This window comes from Zootoca vivipara, chromosome 12 (assembly GCF_965207765.1).
Source record: "Zootoca vivipara chromosome 12, rZooViv2.hap1.1, whole genome shotgun sequence".
NCBI lineage: Eukaryota > Metazoa > Chordata > Lepidosauria > Squamata > Lacertidae > Zootoca > Zootoca vivipara.
The window spans coordinates 39,226,948-39,242,471 of NC_142595.1; the positions used below are offsets into that span (position 1 = coordinate 39,226,948).

General features: G+C 45.7%; 1 protein-coding gene across 1 annotated transcript in view; it reads left to right on the forward strand.

The window, feature by feature from the left end:
• LOC118095529 (caspase recruitment domain-containing protein 8-like) overlaps positions 1-12,846 on the forward strand; it is a 44,429-nt gene extending 31,583 nt beyond the window's left edge. The window contains exons 11-17 of the mRNA XM_088654733.1: positions 2,768-2,832; positions 5,663-5,886; positions 6,628-6,881; positions 7,192-7,317; positions 7,499-7,640; positions 7,755-7,802; positions 12,160-12,846. Coding sequence (XP_088510859.1) covers positions 2,768-2,832; positions 5,663-5,886; positions 6,628-6,881; positions 7,192-7,317; positions 7,499-7,640; positions 7,755-7,802; positions 12,160-12,437 — 1,137 coding nt within the window. The 3' untranslated portion in view covers positions 12,438-12,846. The remainder of the gene's footprint in view (positions 1-2,767; positions 2,833-5,662; positions 5,887-6,627; positions 6,882-7,191; positions 7,318-7,498; positions 7,641-7,754; positions 7,803-12,159) is intronic.
• The last annotated feature ends 2,678 nt before the right edge of the window (positions 12,847-15,524 follow it).

A 15,524-nucleotide genomic window follows, 5' to 3' on the forward strand; every position in this document is an offset into this window, starting at 1 on the left:
TTTGGTTCTAATAATTCCCTATATTCATTCCAAGCGTTGTATAGAGATCTTTTGAAGACGTGATCTGAGAAGGAATTGTAATCTCCTGCTTTTTCTTTTAACAGGTACGAGTGCCATCCTCGTGTGTTCCTGAAGCCTTCCAAATTTAGCAGATCCTGATCTTCTAATAAAAACCACTCTCTCATCCAGCATAAGCACGCTGCTGCGTGATAGATCTTCAAATTAGGGACCCCCCATCCTCCCCTCTCTTTAGCATCTGTCAACAGCCTATATTGGACCCTAGCTTTTTTCTTTTGCCAAATAAATCTGCTAATATCTTTTTGCCACGTATCAAATGTCTCTTTTTTAATTCTAATTGGTATCATTTGAAATAAAAATAAGATTTTGGGCAAAATCATCATTTTGATCGCCGCTATTCTCCCTGGAAATGTCAAATTTAACCCTCCCCATTTATCCAAATCTTCTCTGATCGCTTTCCATGTTTTAGCATAATTATCTTCGAATAGGTTAACATTATTTGGTGTTACTACTATTCCCAGGTATTTTATTTTGTTCGTTATTTCCCACTCAGTAATACTCTTCAATTTGTCCAATTCATCTTTCTTCAAATTTTTTGTCATTATTTTAGTTTTTTCCCCATTTACTTTAAATCCCACTAATTCTCCATAATTTAACAATTTTTGTTCTAGCTTTCCCATCATGTCAATTGGATCTTCCATCATTACAATAATATCATCGGCAAACGCTCTTAATTTAAAAATCCTTTTCCCTACTGAGATGTCTTTAAACTCCTCATCATTCCTAAAATCGCAGATTAGAAATTCTAATGCTGCGATGAATAATAGCGGCGATAAGGGGCACCCTTGGCGTGTTCCTTTGAATATTCCAAATTCCTCCGATAACTTTCCATTGATGATCAATCTAGCCGATTGTATATTATATTATAGATTGCCTCAATTGCTTTCATGAGTTTACCCCCTATTCCCAATTTTTCCAATGCTCTTTTCATAAATCCCCACTCTAGGTTATCGAAAGCCTTTTCGGCATCTAAAAAAATGAATGCAATTTTTTTGCTGGGGTTCCAATCTATATATTCAAGTAAATTTAGGAGAGTTCTTATGTTATTATGCATTTTCCTTTTGGGTAAAAAACCCTGTTGTTCGTGTCCTATAAGTCTATTTACCGTGTTTCTCATATTATAAGACATGTCTTATATTTATTTTTTCCTCAAAAAAACACACTATGGCTTATTTTCAAGGGATGTCTTTTTTTCCCTCCTCCTCCTGCCACGGCCGGCATTGCTGCTGCGCCTAACACTTTGTCTTATTTTGGGGGTATGGCTTATATTCCTTGAATGCTTAAAAATCCTGCTATGGCTTATTTTATGGGTATGTCTTAAAATATGAGAAACAGGGTAATATTCCTTTTATTCTGGTGGCTAAGATGTCCGCGAAAATTTTATAATCAACATTTAACAATGATATGGGTCTATAATTTCTTACCTCCTCCTTCCCCCTTTTATCCTTTGGAATTAAGGTTACGAATGCTTCCTGCCATGTCTTTGGGAGTGTCCCCTTTTCCAATATTTCATTCATTAATTTTTGATACATTCCTGTTAACTCATTCTTTAAGGTTTTATAATGACTGCTGGTAAGGCCATCCAGCCCCGGTGATTTCCCCGATTTGATTTTGGCTATGGCTTCCTCTATCTCTTGCCTCGACACCGCTTTATTTAATATCTCATTTTCTTCTGAAGTAATAGGGTTCCCTTTAAACTTTCTAAAATATTCTTCCAATTTCTTTTCGTTTAACTCTCTCCCTTTGTACAATTTCTTATAATATTTGACGAAGCAATTTTGTATATCTTCAAAATTAGTCCATCTCTTTCCCCCTTCATTCACCGCTGTTATTAATCTTTCACTTTGTTGTTTCCTCAATTTCCAAGCCAGTAACTTCCCTGCTTTGCCTCCATATTCAAATGTCCTTTGCTTGGACCATTTGATTCTATTTCTTTCTACAGAATCAAATGTATGTGTACTTTAATGGGGTTTTCCCCTTTCTCAGTAGCTCTCATGTGATTGGCTGACTGTTGATCACATGAGAGAGGCATTCCATTCTCTTCCAACTGTTATTCCAGTAACTGTCATTTTCAACTGTCTTTCTGCTTCTCTCTCTTGTGTAAGGAGGCAGAATGGCTGCTGAGAGAGAGAGAGAGAGAGAGATCAGGAGATTCATGTGGGCCGTGTGTGTTAGTGTGATCTGTCTAAAGTGAAACAGAAGGAGGAAGATCCCTAAATGTTAACACAGTGGTACCCTGGATTGCGGACCCGATCAGTTCCGGTTCACAACCCGAAAAGTCTGCAACCCGAGCGGCGCTTTTGCTTCTGCGCATGCGCACGCGGCGAAACCCAGAAGTAAACACTTCCGGGTCCACTGCATTCATAACACAGAAAAGCGCAACCCGCAGCGGACGCAACCCGAGGTAGAAACCTATACAGGGGCTCTCTGTAAGAAACAGAGAGAATACTGCTGAGGTGAAAGTAAAAACCTGTCATAAGAAACTGTAAGACCTGAGTGAGAACTACTATGGCCAAAATGAATGCAGAACAAAGTAGTTAGAGCCATTAGTTGTCTGTATTTATGGGTTTGACCTCAAGCAGTGCTCCTTGGTGTGGTCATATGGATGTTAGAAACAGACAAGAATGCCCTGCTTTCAGGTGGAAAAGGGGTTTGGTGCCCATATTAATGATAAATTATTTTGTAACAGGATCTTCCAGAAACATTCAGACCAGAGGTGTTTTTGGATTCAGAAACGAGTCGTGAAAAATACAGGTGAGCAATGTCTCTCTCAGATCTTGCAAAGCTTTCTCCTTTAAGGGAACGTTATCTACATTGATTTTCTTTTTAGGTTTCAGAGAAGTGTTCCTCAGAACACACCTGGTATATGATGATCTCGCAATCATCACGTGGTGGTGCTCTCTAAAATGTTCCCGAACTACATCTGTGTCAGGGACTGGGCAGAGGAGGAATGGTGGAGACTGCCCCCCCCTGAACCTTCCAGGGAGGAGGAGGAAGAAGATAGTATAGATTTACAACAAGGGTTTGAGGGAGGTTGCAGCTCAGAGGCAGATGAGGGGGAAAGTTGGGATAATATGGGAGAGCCAGAGCAATACCTGGTTGACGTCATTAGAAAGCATTCCAGATGCTGCATCCTCCAGAACCCGGCGAGCCTTAAAAGTAGGAGAGCAAAGAGCTCAAAGACAGAGGGCACGTAGCAGCACCCATAGAAGTGATGAATGAGGAAGTGGGAGAGATGGGGGGGTGGAGATTCACTTGGGACGATGCCATTATTCAAGAGGCTGGGTTGTATAGCCTCTCTCTGTAAATACTGAATAAAAAAAGGCATAGTAAGATATCTTCCCTCGTTTTTATACTTTCCTGGGCAACAGCCGGGAGTTGCTGACAGCATCCTGACAATCAGACACCCATCTGCACATTGCATTCTTGGGTTTCCAGGAACAGAGCTGTGAAAATACTACATTTCAACATTGCTGTTGCTTATATCCAATTGTTTATATCCCCCGTCCTTTGAGAAATGGGGTTAGCATCGCTAAATGATGTCTAAGCCAAAACAGAGTGTGAGGAAAGTGAAGTGTGTAAGTTTGGATTTTTGGAGAAATGGTTTTTCTACTCCACAAACAAATAAATGCATACATACATTTGATTTATTTCCATCCCACCTTTCTTGCAAAGTGTTGGGATGTGATTAGGTGCTAGGAGAAGATATATTTATTAGATATTATCCTTCTTTCCTCACGTTTGTAAGTTCCATCCCTTTGCAGCTTAAAAGACAAGCCTTATATAGGCTAGTTTTAGCCTTTTAGTTTAAATCACCCAGGATGCTTTAAGGCAGGCTGATATTTCCCCCTTTCTCCCCCTTAAAATAACTATTATACACAAAATAGTCTTGTGAAAGATAAAAATAACATTTACTCACTCATAATGCTTTATGCTTTGTGTTGTTGTTGTTTAGTCGTTTAGTCGTGTCTGACTCTTTGTGACCCCATGGAGCAGAGCACGCTTTATAAAGCATGCTTTATAAGCAGCTTTATTCTAGCAGGCTTAAAATGGTACTCCAGGTACGAAGACATGCTTTAGTCTAGCTTAGAAAGGGAGCCTGACGCTGGAGCTCAGACTTACCTGATCTTGCAACATTGCAGGCATGGTGGAAGAAGAGCAGAAAGAAGGTGTGCCCAGGCAGTAGTCACGCCCACTTCCTGTCTGGACACAAGGGGGGTGTTCTCACAGAGCTCTTGCTAGCAAGTTCACAGGAAAAACCCTTTTATGCGCCTATCTAGCAAAACACGAATTGTTGGTTTGACTGCATTTTAAATATCTCACACAAAGAGCTCGTGGTTTTCCCATCCTCATTTTATCTTTACAACAACCATGTGATGTAGGTTAGGGTAAAAGCAAGTGGCTTGCCCAAAGCCACCCAAGGAGCTGCTTGAAGGAAGGTTGATGTCTGCTCCCCCCCCCGGGCTTTATTGCCCCTCTTCCAAATCACTGTCTTTTGATCTTTCCCCCCAGATTTGCTACACTGTCTTGACATTTGCTGGGGTGCCAACCATCCATCCCACATTCCAGTTGTGACCTTGGGGTTAATATTCCACATCTCCATTTCACTCTTTTACACACTGCTTTCCATAGGGGTTTAAGTGTGCTTAGGTCTCTTCCTAATCTTCATAGAATCAGAATTGTTGGAAGGGATCCTGAGGGTCATCTAGTCCAACCCTCTGCAATGACAGAATATGCAGCTGTCGCATACAGGGATCAAACTTGCAACCCTGCCATTATCAGCTCTAGGGCTTTTTTTTCAGCTGGATCTCACCAGAACTGAGTTCCAGCACCTCTCAGGTGGGCGCCATTTCCATCATAAGAGAACTAGGGAAGTGTTCATGGTGAGTTCCGGCACTTCTTTTTCTAGAAGAATAGCACTGATCAGCACTATGCTCTAACCTCTTGTACTGTTTCTTTCAGATTTTACGGTCAAATATTATTGTAAGGGTGACAGGGAGCCAGCCCCCATCATCCTGACGTCTACCTTGTTGAGTACAGAAAGCAGCAGTGGTTCTGAAGGAGCCAGAGGGGGAGTGGGAGACTCGAAGGAGGAGAGAAATCAGAGGGTGGAACAATGGCAAAGCTCGTGGGGGCGGGGGGCGGAGAGAGGCAGGCAGATGCTTAGAGATGCTGCGGAGCCAGGGAACCTTCTGCTAAGGGAGGAAGCTGAGAGGGCATCACTCTTTCCGGCACCAGAAGTAAGGAGAGCACCGCAACGTCAAGGGGTCAAGGGGGCGGAGTTTTGGGGTGCCCAGACTACTTTGCTGGCGTAGGAACAGATGTACGCCACTGCCGGATTCTGATTCGGGATGAGAGGTCATGTTTTAAGCTGTCTCTACACTGTAAATACTTTGCACAATAAAAGTCTTTAAAGACAAACTGGACTCAAGCGGAGTTACTCCAGAGTAGACACGACGACCCTCTGACAATTAATGAGTCCAAGTAGTTGGGGTGGGGATTGCTTCCCATCAGGAAGATGCAGAGGGTGTCCAGCTGGTGTTCAATCCACTTATCTTTCCATTTTCCCCTTTGTGCCATTCAGACTGTGCTTCACGAAGGCTGGATCCTTCCTTTGCTTGTATACTGATGTCATATTTGAGGTCAGAGGAGCTGTGACCATCACCTACCACTTTGATTCATGGTCTAAGCACCTGGCCAAACAGAACACACAGAATTGGGTTGTCGCTGGGCCTTTGATCAACATTGAAGCAGATCCAGCAGAGGCCGTGGCAGCTGTTCACTTCCCTCACTTCTTGTGTCTTGCAGGTATGGTAGGCACAAAAGTTTGTAACAAAATAAATATTACATGTAACAAGAAGGGTGCAGGGATGAGCTTTGTCATCCAAACTCAGGGGAGGTCATGCACAGGCTGGCTGCAGAGGAGTGGTGGGAGGCACCAGTTGGGGAATCCCCCTGGGTAAGAAGGCTCAGAGCCAGGAGATTGCTGGTGGGACAATGATGAGGGATCAGAGGGAGAAGCCTGGGAGGAGGTGGTGTTGGAGGTTGAACAGGGAACAGGGATTAGTGATCAGGAAGAGGCTGTGACCGAGAGCAGTGCAGAATTGGAGGCAGAAGTGGAGGCTGGAGAGAAGGTGGGCCAGGAGACAGATGTGAGGTAGGGCGCTGAGAAGCAAGGGAGTCTCCCCCTCCTTCTGCAGCCAGCTTTCTTCTCCATTCATCTCCCAGAATCAGAAGTGGTATGAAGAGGGCAAAGCAAATACAGACATGGTGAAGTCATCTCAGATTTTTTGGGAAGGACCTGGGGGGGAGGAAGGGCCTTAGAGAACAGCCTCATAGAGGCTAGATGTACCGGAATGAGTTGTAAAGTAGTGCTCAGTAGGCTTGGCTTCCTGGGCTGGCCTTCTTTCTTTGAATAAAGGGTTGATTGACGTCGGTGACACTGGTTGTTTTACTTCTGACCTGCTCTTGACTCCAGCTCCTGGTGGACGGGTCCATAGTTTCCCACTAGAAACATGTCTGCTTGTTTTCCTTTGTGCTTCTTTCCAGGTGAAGATGGTTCCCAAGCCTACATTGCACATTTTGTGGAAGGGGGGATGAGTCTAGAGAAGCCAGACAGAGTGGGGCCGTATCGTGTTGTGTTGGAAAAGCCAAACTTCTCTCCCCGTGGAGCCATTTTTAAAACCTTACGGTCATGGATTAAGCCAAACATCCACACTGTGGCACTGCTCTATCAAATGGTTCAATTCCAGCCACCAACATTCCACCTGTACCTCCTACCCAATGACGCTTCTGTGAGAAAGGTAACTGGGATTCTCCAACTCTGATTGGTATTCCAGACGTCCTGGCCTTTACTACCAAAGTGGTTTAGTTTTCTTTATATTACTGATGGAGATCCTGTGTCCCTTCAAATTCTGTGGAATGACAAAATACCCATCATTCCTGACCTCTAATGGCTGTTTCTGATAAGAATCCAATGACACCTGGAAGGTTGCAGGTTCCCCATCCCCGCCTTATAATCTGCCACAAAGCCAAGAAAGTGGTAGGGATCCAATCATCCAGAAGTTGGTTATCTTTCTTGCATATCTCAAAAGTGACCTTTGCTTTTCCCAGGCGGTTCATGATCATGAAGTACAGTGTCCTTCACAGAGAATAGAGAAGCCCCCCGGGACCCTGAAACCTCTGACGATTGGCTCTCGCTTCTTTGTGGAGACAAATGATGTCAGAGTCTGCCCCAAGGTGAGGTGAGACAAAAAGATGATGAAAGGTTTTGCTAGGGCAGGGCCATGGCTGTGAAGTATGAGAAGGGGGGGGGGAGACTCCACCAGGATCCCTCGTCACCCTTTAATTTGACTCCTTTGGAATGGCCGACTGGGCTAAGCCCTGTTTGCACATAAGGAGGTTTCATGCTTCCCCACAGGAAGTGGAGTTTCAATGTCTGGATGCTGACAAGCTGCAGCAGTACGTGGAACTGTCTGCTGAGCAAATGCAAGACATTTTTAACTTCAGCGTGATGGAGAAGTGCAGAAATGAACTCATCTGGGAGGCCCATGTGACACAAAGTGAGTTGGAATGGAGGAAGATCAGAAGGTTGGACCATAATTTGGATGGCAGGGTGACAAAGGACATTCCAGTCACATTCCCTCTTTTACTGCCTCTTTCCTGTTCTCTTTCAGAAGACTTAAAGTCCCCTGAGATGACTTCTCTTCTACAAGCAGCACAAGGTCAGCAGGTTTTAATTATTTCCTCTTACCTTGTAACGTCATTGGTCAGCTCTTGGTATCTGCCCCACCTTCTCACCTTCCTCCCATTGGGAGCACAGAGTGGCTGGTGATACAGTGCTGCATACATGGTGCAACAAGGAAAAGTCACTTTTGTAATGTTATGGAATCACCTTCCAATACAGATCCCCCCCATGGGCGTAGGCAGGGGGGCAGGAGGGGGCAGCTGCCCCCCCCCTAGAAGCAAAAAAATTAATGTATTTTACAGACCATAACCAGCACTTTTCCCCTCCAAAAACTGAAGTGGAAAGGGCTTTGCTTTAGCAAGAGCAGCTAAGTCTCCGCTTGCTGGGGGGGGGGGAACACAGCAGTAACAAAAACACATCAAATAAATAAAGCAAAGTGGCTACCAGTAGTTAAGCAGTTAAGACAATGGAGCATATATCCCCAGGCAAGATTCGATAGCTGACCATTTCACCCTATTGTTCTTAAGTGGGAGTTGTTAATGAGCATTCAGGAGCATTAAGAGTTCTATTGGCGATTTAATGAGGGTGCAGACTCAGAGGATTCAATTTGACTAAGGTGGCTCTGCAAGGCTAAAAAGAAGTGAATAAGAAAGGGGGGGCTGTAGCTTTGACAGACACAGTGATGTTTATAAAAAGCATTGGTGTTCCAGTCTGCCCCTCCTCCTGCATCTGTATACTGTAAATCAGGGGTGGCCACCTCCCAAGAGACTCTGATCTACTCAGAGTTTAAAACTGGGGGTGATCTACCCCCTTTTGGGGGGTTCAGGTCAAAGCTGTTGAGGTTTTTTTAAAGGAAGGGAAGCCCTGTTTTTTGGGGTTTAGGTCAAACTTGTTGAGGGAGGGAGGACCATTTTTGTTTAGGGCTTCAGGTCATAGTTCAACTTTTTTGAGGGAGGAGGAAAATTTTGGGTGAGCTTTTTTTAGGGGTGCCAGTGACCTACCAGTGATCTACCACAGACATCCAGTGATCTACTGGTAGATCACAATCTACCTGATGGACGTGCCTGCTGTAAATCAAGCAGAGAGAAAGCTGCTTACAAGGCTCCTGTACATGCAGAGTTCCAGCATCACAGCGTCACCCAGAGGCACCCACAAATATGAGTTATCCCTCTCTCTATTTCTTCCTTCCTTCCCTCCCTCTTCCATCCTTAATAAAATACGGGGGGGCAGATAAGCCCCACATAGAAAGCCCATCAACATGGGGGGGTGACTCTTTCAAATACGGTATTTACCAGTAATTGGGGGGGGGGGGAGAGGCACCTAGGCCTCTAGGAGTTGGCTGCTATGCCTAGGAGTAGGACAATTCAAGAAAGCAGAACGATGCATATGGTATGGTAATATATCAATAGAATCATAGAATTGTAGTCGGAAGGGACCACAAGGGTCATCTAGTCCAACCCGCTGCAATGCAGCATTTTTTTCCTAAGGTGGGGCTTGAACCATGGTTGAAATATTATGCTGATATGCAGCAACGCCTCGGAGCCATCGTGGCTGCGGCCATGCCTTGCCTCACCCTCGCCCGCCCTGCCACCCCCTCTCGCCTGCCCGACCCTCCCGTCCTCTTGCTGCAGAGTTCCAGCATCACAGCGTCATCCAGAGACACCCACAAATATGAGTTATCTCTCTCTCTATTTCTTCCTTCCTTCCCTCCCTCTTCCATCCTTAATAAAATACGGGGGGGGCAGATAAGCCCCACATAGAAAGCCCATCAACATGGGGGGGGGGGTGACTCTTTCAAATACGGTATTTACCAGTAATTGGGGGGGGGGAGAGGCACCTAGGCCTCTAGGAGTTGGCTGCTATGCCTAGGAGTAGGACAATTCAAGAAAGCAGAACGATGCATATGGTATGGTAATATATCAATAGAATCGTAGAATTGTAGTCGGAAGGGACCACAAGGGTCATCTAGTCCAACCCGCTGCAATGCAGCATTTTTTCCCCAAGGTGGGGCTTGAACCATGGTTGAAATATTATGCTGATATGCAGCAACGCCTCGGAGCCGTCGTGGCTGAGGCCATGCCTTGCCCCGCCCTCGCCCGCCCTTCCACCCCCTCTCGCCTGCCCGACCCTCCTGTCCTCTTGCTGCAGAGTTCCAGCATCACAGCGTCATCCAGAGACACCCACAAATATGAGTTATCTCTCTCTCTATTTCTTCCTTCCTTCCCTCCCTCTTCCATCCTTAATAAAATACGGGGGGGGGCAGATAAGCCCCACATAGAAAGCCCATCAACATGGGGGGATGACTCTTTCAAATACGGTATTTACCAGTAATTGGGGGGGGGGCACCTAGGCCTCTAGGAGTTGGATGCTATGCCTAGGAGTAGGACAATTCAAGAAAGCAGAATGATGCATATGCTATGGTAATATATCAATAGAATCATAGAATTGTAGTCGGAAGGGACCACAAGGGTCATCTAGTCCAACCCCCTGCAATGCAGGATTTTTTCCTAAGGTGGGGCTTGAACCTCGCTCGCCCTGTCACCCCCTCTCGCCTGCCCGACCCTCCCGTCCTCTCCAGCCAAGCAGGGTAGCCGCCAACGCTACCAGCCCCAGAAGCACAAGGTGGCCGCTGCTGCCACCGCCACGATGTCATCAGGCCCGTTGGCCCTTTAGCCCCGCCCACTTTGTGGCCCCTCCCCTTCTGTGCCTTGGCCCCGCCCCTGAACGACCATGGCTTGCCCCCCCTAGTTTTGATCCTGGCTACGCCCCTGTCCCCCGTCCCCCGCTTTAGAGTCTCCTTTGGTGTCTTTCATACCAGCCAAGTTTTGTAGAAACCACTATGGCCTGGATTCAGCTAACCCTGTGTGCTAACGGAATCCAGTGCAAATGATCATGATAGTGCAGTTGGGCTTTTCTCCCTGCTGGGCCTGGGCTATATATTGATATATCACCCAGGACCCAGTATGAGGGGTGGACCGTGATGTCAGTTTCACTCAGTGGTGTATCGCTGGTGAAAGTGCTGCACACCTGAGTCCCCCTGCTAGCAGCACTCACTGGAGGGAGTCATTAGTGCTGCTAGCAGAGGCACTCAGGAGTGGTGCCTGTTTCACTAATGATATACTGCTAAGTGAAACTCATCGTGGTCTCCCCTCATATGGCACAGAGGGAGAAACAAACTGCATCCCTCCACATCTTTAAACTGCTGGGCTGAGGAGCGTGTGGTTACTGCTCCTGTCAGCCAAGCAGTTAATGGAGCCCCCAGCCCACTGGCTTGCATGTGCAGGCAGCGAGGTGGGTGCTCTGGGAAACTGCCCTACTGGGTGGTACGCAGTTCACCTGGGGGACAGGAGGTTTCTTCCCTTCCCCAGCTCAGAGAAGCAGAGGCATTGGGCTGGCTCAGCTGGAGGGGGAGCCCTCCTGCCCAGGAGGACCAGGGTGAGCTGCATCGGCCCCAGCCTGCCAGGTGCTGGAGTGAAAGGGCCTCAGCTACCTTTTCTATTCCCCTGCCTCCCGCATTTTATTGGTTTTCCAGTCCTTTCGCTTATACTTTCCTAAAGCCTTATTCTTAAAGCCTTAACTTACTCTGCGGAAGTTACCATCTTCCTGCTAAGTTAATAGTCTGTTTATTATAATTTTCAAAATATTCTACGAATATTGTCCAATCCTCCTGAAATCTTTTATCATCTTGGTTTTGTATTCTACGTCAGATTTCCTAATTCCATGTATTCCACCATTTTAAGGTGCCACACTTCTTTCATTGGTTCTACATCTGTTTTCCTTTTTTGCGCTAATAGAGTCCGTGAAGCCAAAGTCACATACATGACCAAATTCTTCTGATTTTGGGAAACTTCTGATGTTATTATACCCAGGAGGAAAGTTTCTGGGTTTGGGGGAAATGTTCTTTTAACTATTTTTTAAAAGTTCATTATATATTATTTCCCTATAATCTTTAATTACATTGCAGGACCACCACATGTGGCAGAATGATCCACCAACCTCTTTGCACTTCCAACATTTGCCTGTTTCTGATTTAAACATCTTTGCTCATCTGTCTGGTGTTAGATACCACCTGTGGCTCATCTTTACATAGTTTGACTTTAATGAATAACATGCAGTGAACCTCAAACCCACTTTCCACAACTGCTCCCGTAACGCAAAATCGATGTTGGATCCCACATCTCTAGCCCAGCTAATCATTGATAATTTAACTGTTTCATCCTTTGTTTACCACTCAAACAACAGGTTACGCATTTTTGATAATATTTTTACCTTAGACCCCAATATCTCACTTTCAAACTGGGAGTATTGGCTAGCAAAACAACACTCAGTCTTAAGCCAAGTGTAAATGTCTGGTGTGTGGATGGATCCCTTGATTCTGTTTTTTTCTTTGGCAGAGACACAGCCTCCAGCCCCACCGGAGCAGCATTTTGTTGAGCGGCACCGGGTGGCCCTGATCCAGAGGACGGCCACCGTGGAGGGGATCCTGGATGTGCTGCATGGCGATGTCGTGGATGATGAGCAGTACCAAAAGATCTCCGCCAAAAGCACCAACCAGGAAAAAATGCGGGAGCTCTACAGGTTGCTGCCCAGCTGGAACCAAGCTTGCAAGGATAAGCTGTACAAAGCCCTGAAGATGAGAAACAGGTTCCTTGTTGAAGACCTGGAAGGATAAAGAGGCAGCCAAGGCGCAACCCCATCCTGGGGCACAGGAATTCCATCTCGGCATGTCAGGGAACTACCTTGAAGCCATGCAATATCTTCTCTCAGACCTCGTTTTGGTGCAAGCAAGAAAAACAAGGAAATATACTCTGGGGAAGAAAATGCAGGCAGCCACAGTGGGAAGAACCTGGAGGAGGCCGTCACATTTGACTCCAAGAATCACGCAAAACGGTATTAATGCAAAACGGATTAATCCATTCTAGATTTTTAAAAACAACCCCTAAAACAGCAATTTGATTTTTATTATCCAATGAGACCATTGATCCATAAAATGAAAGCAATAATCAATGTAATGTACTGTACTATAAGATAAATAAGACAGTATTGTAGATGCTAAAAATTAAAATTACATTTTTTTCTTACCTGCAGTGATGATAGTTATAATTTGGAGGAGGGGCTTTTATCCATTTCCGCAGTCACACAACCACTCAATCAGTAGCTGGACTGGGTTCCACACAGTCACAAAAACAAATTATCCGAAAAAGTCTCAAAAACAAAAATGGAAAATAAATAGCAACAACAAAAGCGCCAAATCCAGTAGTACCTTGGTTCTCAAAATCACCGTACTTTTTCGTGTATAAAACTTTTTTCCAGGTAAAATAATATAAAAAATGGGGGGTTGTCTTATACACAGATAATGCAGAGGTGGGACAGGGGATTGGTTGTCGCCGCGAGCAGGAGATAGTCAACGGTGATTGGTGGCTGTGGCAAGGGCTGCTGTAGTTTTGCTGTTGCTGAGGCAATTGTGTGGGCGATTTGTGGCAATCCTCCCCCCAAAAAGTTAAACAACTCTGGGTCATCTCCCCCACCCCATTTTCTTTGAGCCCCCCAAAATAGGGGCCGTCTTATACACTGATGCGTGTTATACATGGAAAAATGTAGCAATCCGTTCCGGGAGTCTGTTTGACTTCTGAAATGTTCGAAAACCAAGGCACGGCTTCTGATTGGTGCAGGCGCCCCAGAAACGATAGCCAACAGCCGCATCGGATGTTCAGCTTCCGAAAAACATTCATAAACCAGAACACTTACTTCCCAGTTTTCAGTGTTTGGGAACCAAGGCGTTTGAGAAGCAAGGGAGCACAATATAAGGCAACTTCCTATGTTACAGGACAATCCAGCATGGCGGACCTCCTTTGTCCCTAGTCCAATATCACAAAATCCCCATACTGTATTTGATTTCCCATTTTATAATCAGATTGCCTTGTCCAATTTCCCAAAAATTGGCAGGCAAAAGGTGTATATGTTCGTGTAATGGTGGATGGGTTGGGAAAACAATTTAGCAACTCAATACAGTGGAACCTTGGGTTACGTACTGTCCTCCTTACGAACGCTTTGGGTAACGAGCTCCGCTAACCCGGAAGTTCCAGGTAGCAAACTTTGCCCTGGGATGCGAGTGGAAGTCATGCACCAGCACAACCGTTAAGAACGGTTTCGGGTTAAGAACGGACCTCCAGAACGAATTAAGTTTGTAAACGGAGGTACCACTGTACATTGTTGTGTAAATGAGATAAAAGCATCTGTTGAATAAGTATGTTTGTGCCTTCTGGGTGGTTTTTTAAAATATACACAGATTTATATTTTTATATTTCCAATTCCAGGCTCGGAGGGTCATTATTTGGTGAAAGGTGGGCTGAAGTGACCTATCAGGGGGATTTGTCTAGAATCATTGCAGTCATTTATTTCCAGTCCAGTTCCACTTTATTAGCTGTTCCACAATGATTCCCTGGGACAGAGAGAGAGCAAACAACACATTTCCATCAGCAAAAAGAGTATGATCTGAGGCAAAGAGGAAATACAAAATCCTTGGTCTGGTCTAAGTTTCCCCCCTCAGAAGTTTGGTGAAAAGGAATTCATAGAGGTGTTCACAGAGGAATTTGTGAAGTCTTAATCCCTTTGTACACATGAAAAGCAAACATAAATTCACTTGTACAGTAAACATAAATTGTCGTTTTGGTTGCAGATTTTCCCCACACTTTAAATGACCCTTCTCACAGCATCTGTTTCTTGCTCACTGTGGTGTGAATGCAAGAAAATACACACAGAAAAGAAAACACACGCATGGAAAATCTATTTCAAATTTTTACAGCAGAAACTACTACTGCAGCAGAAGATCAATGCTTGAGTAGCACTAGGAAGCAGCCGCTGACAGGTGGGAAAACACTTGAGATGCAACATGCTTCCTTAGTTCTCTTGTTAGAGAACTAAGGTACTGATGGAACCCAGAGCGTTCGAGAAAGCGTTGAGTTAACCCCTATCCTGCCAAGGACAAAGCAAAGAAGCAAAAGAGGAAAAACCGCTCCTTCTGTCCCTGGATGGCGTGCATCCCAAAATGCCCCCAGGCCCCGATTGTCCGCGGAAAGAAAGAAAGAAGGCAGGCAGACTTTCCTGCGAGCCTCCTCCGGCTACCGCACCACCTGCTGCAGGAACCCCGAGCGCCAGCGGACTCCGCCCTGCCAAATTGAATAAGCTATTGGGGGAGGGCAGGTAAGCCTTGCCCCACATAATCGATCACAAGATCACACCCTTTGAATGGCAGTGACCGTCAACCTTGGAGGTGTACCTGGCCCCCTCAAATATTTTAGGGGGGCAAAGGGCCCTGGGGCCCTGGGAGTTTGCTCCTATGCTGCAGTTAATCCCATCTGGGCAGCCAGGTGTGGGGCGTCCCCCTCCGTATAGAAGCGAATCCGGAGCAGGCTCACGTGTGCGGCACCCGCTCCTTCAGCACCATCCATCAATCGGAATTGCCTTCAATTTCCCCCTGAACTGCCGCAGCTCATCTTTCTCCAAGGGTGTCCATTACAGGCACCGGCGCGTGGGCGTTGGCAGGAATGGGGGAGGGGGCGGGCAGGACTTTTGTAAGGGGGCAGAATCGACGTGATTGCTCAGTTAAGTATTTCTATTGTTTTACTTCATCTAGGCCCCCCTGGTTGCGCCCATGCACCGGCACCCCTGTAGTCAGATTCCTCTAAATCTTTGGATTCAGAAAAGGGTTAGAATTTAAGCAACCCCTAAATCCCTGGATCTAGCAAGAGTTGGAAAT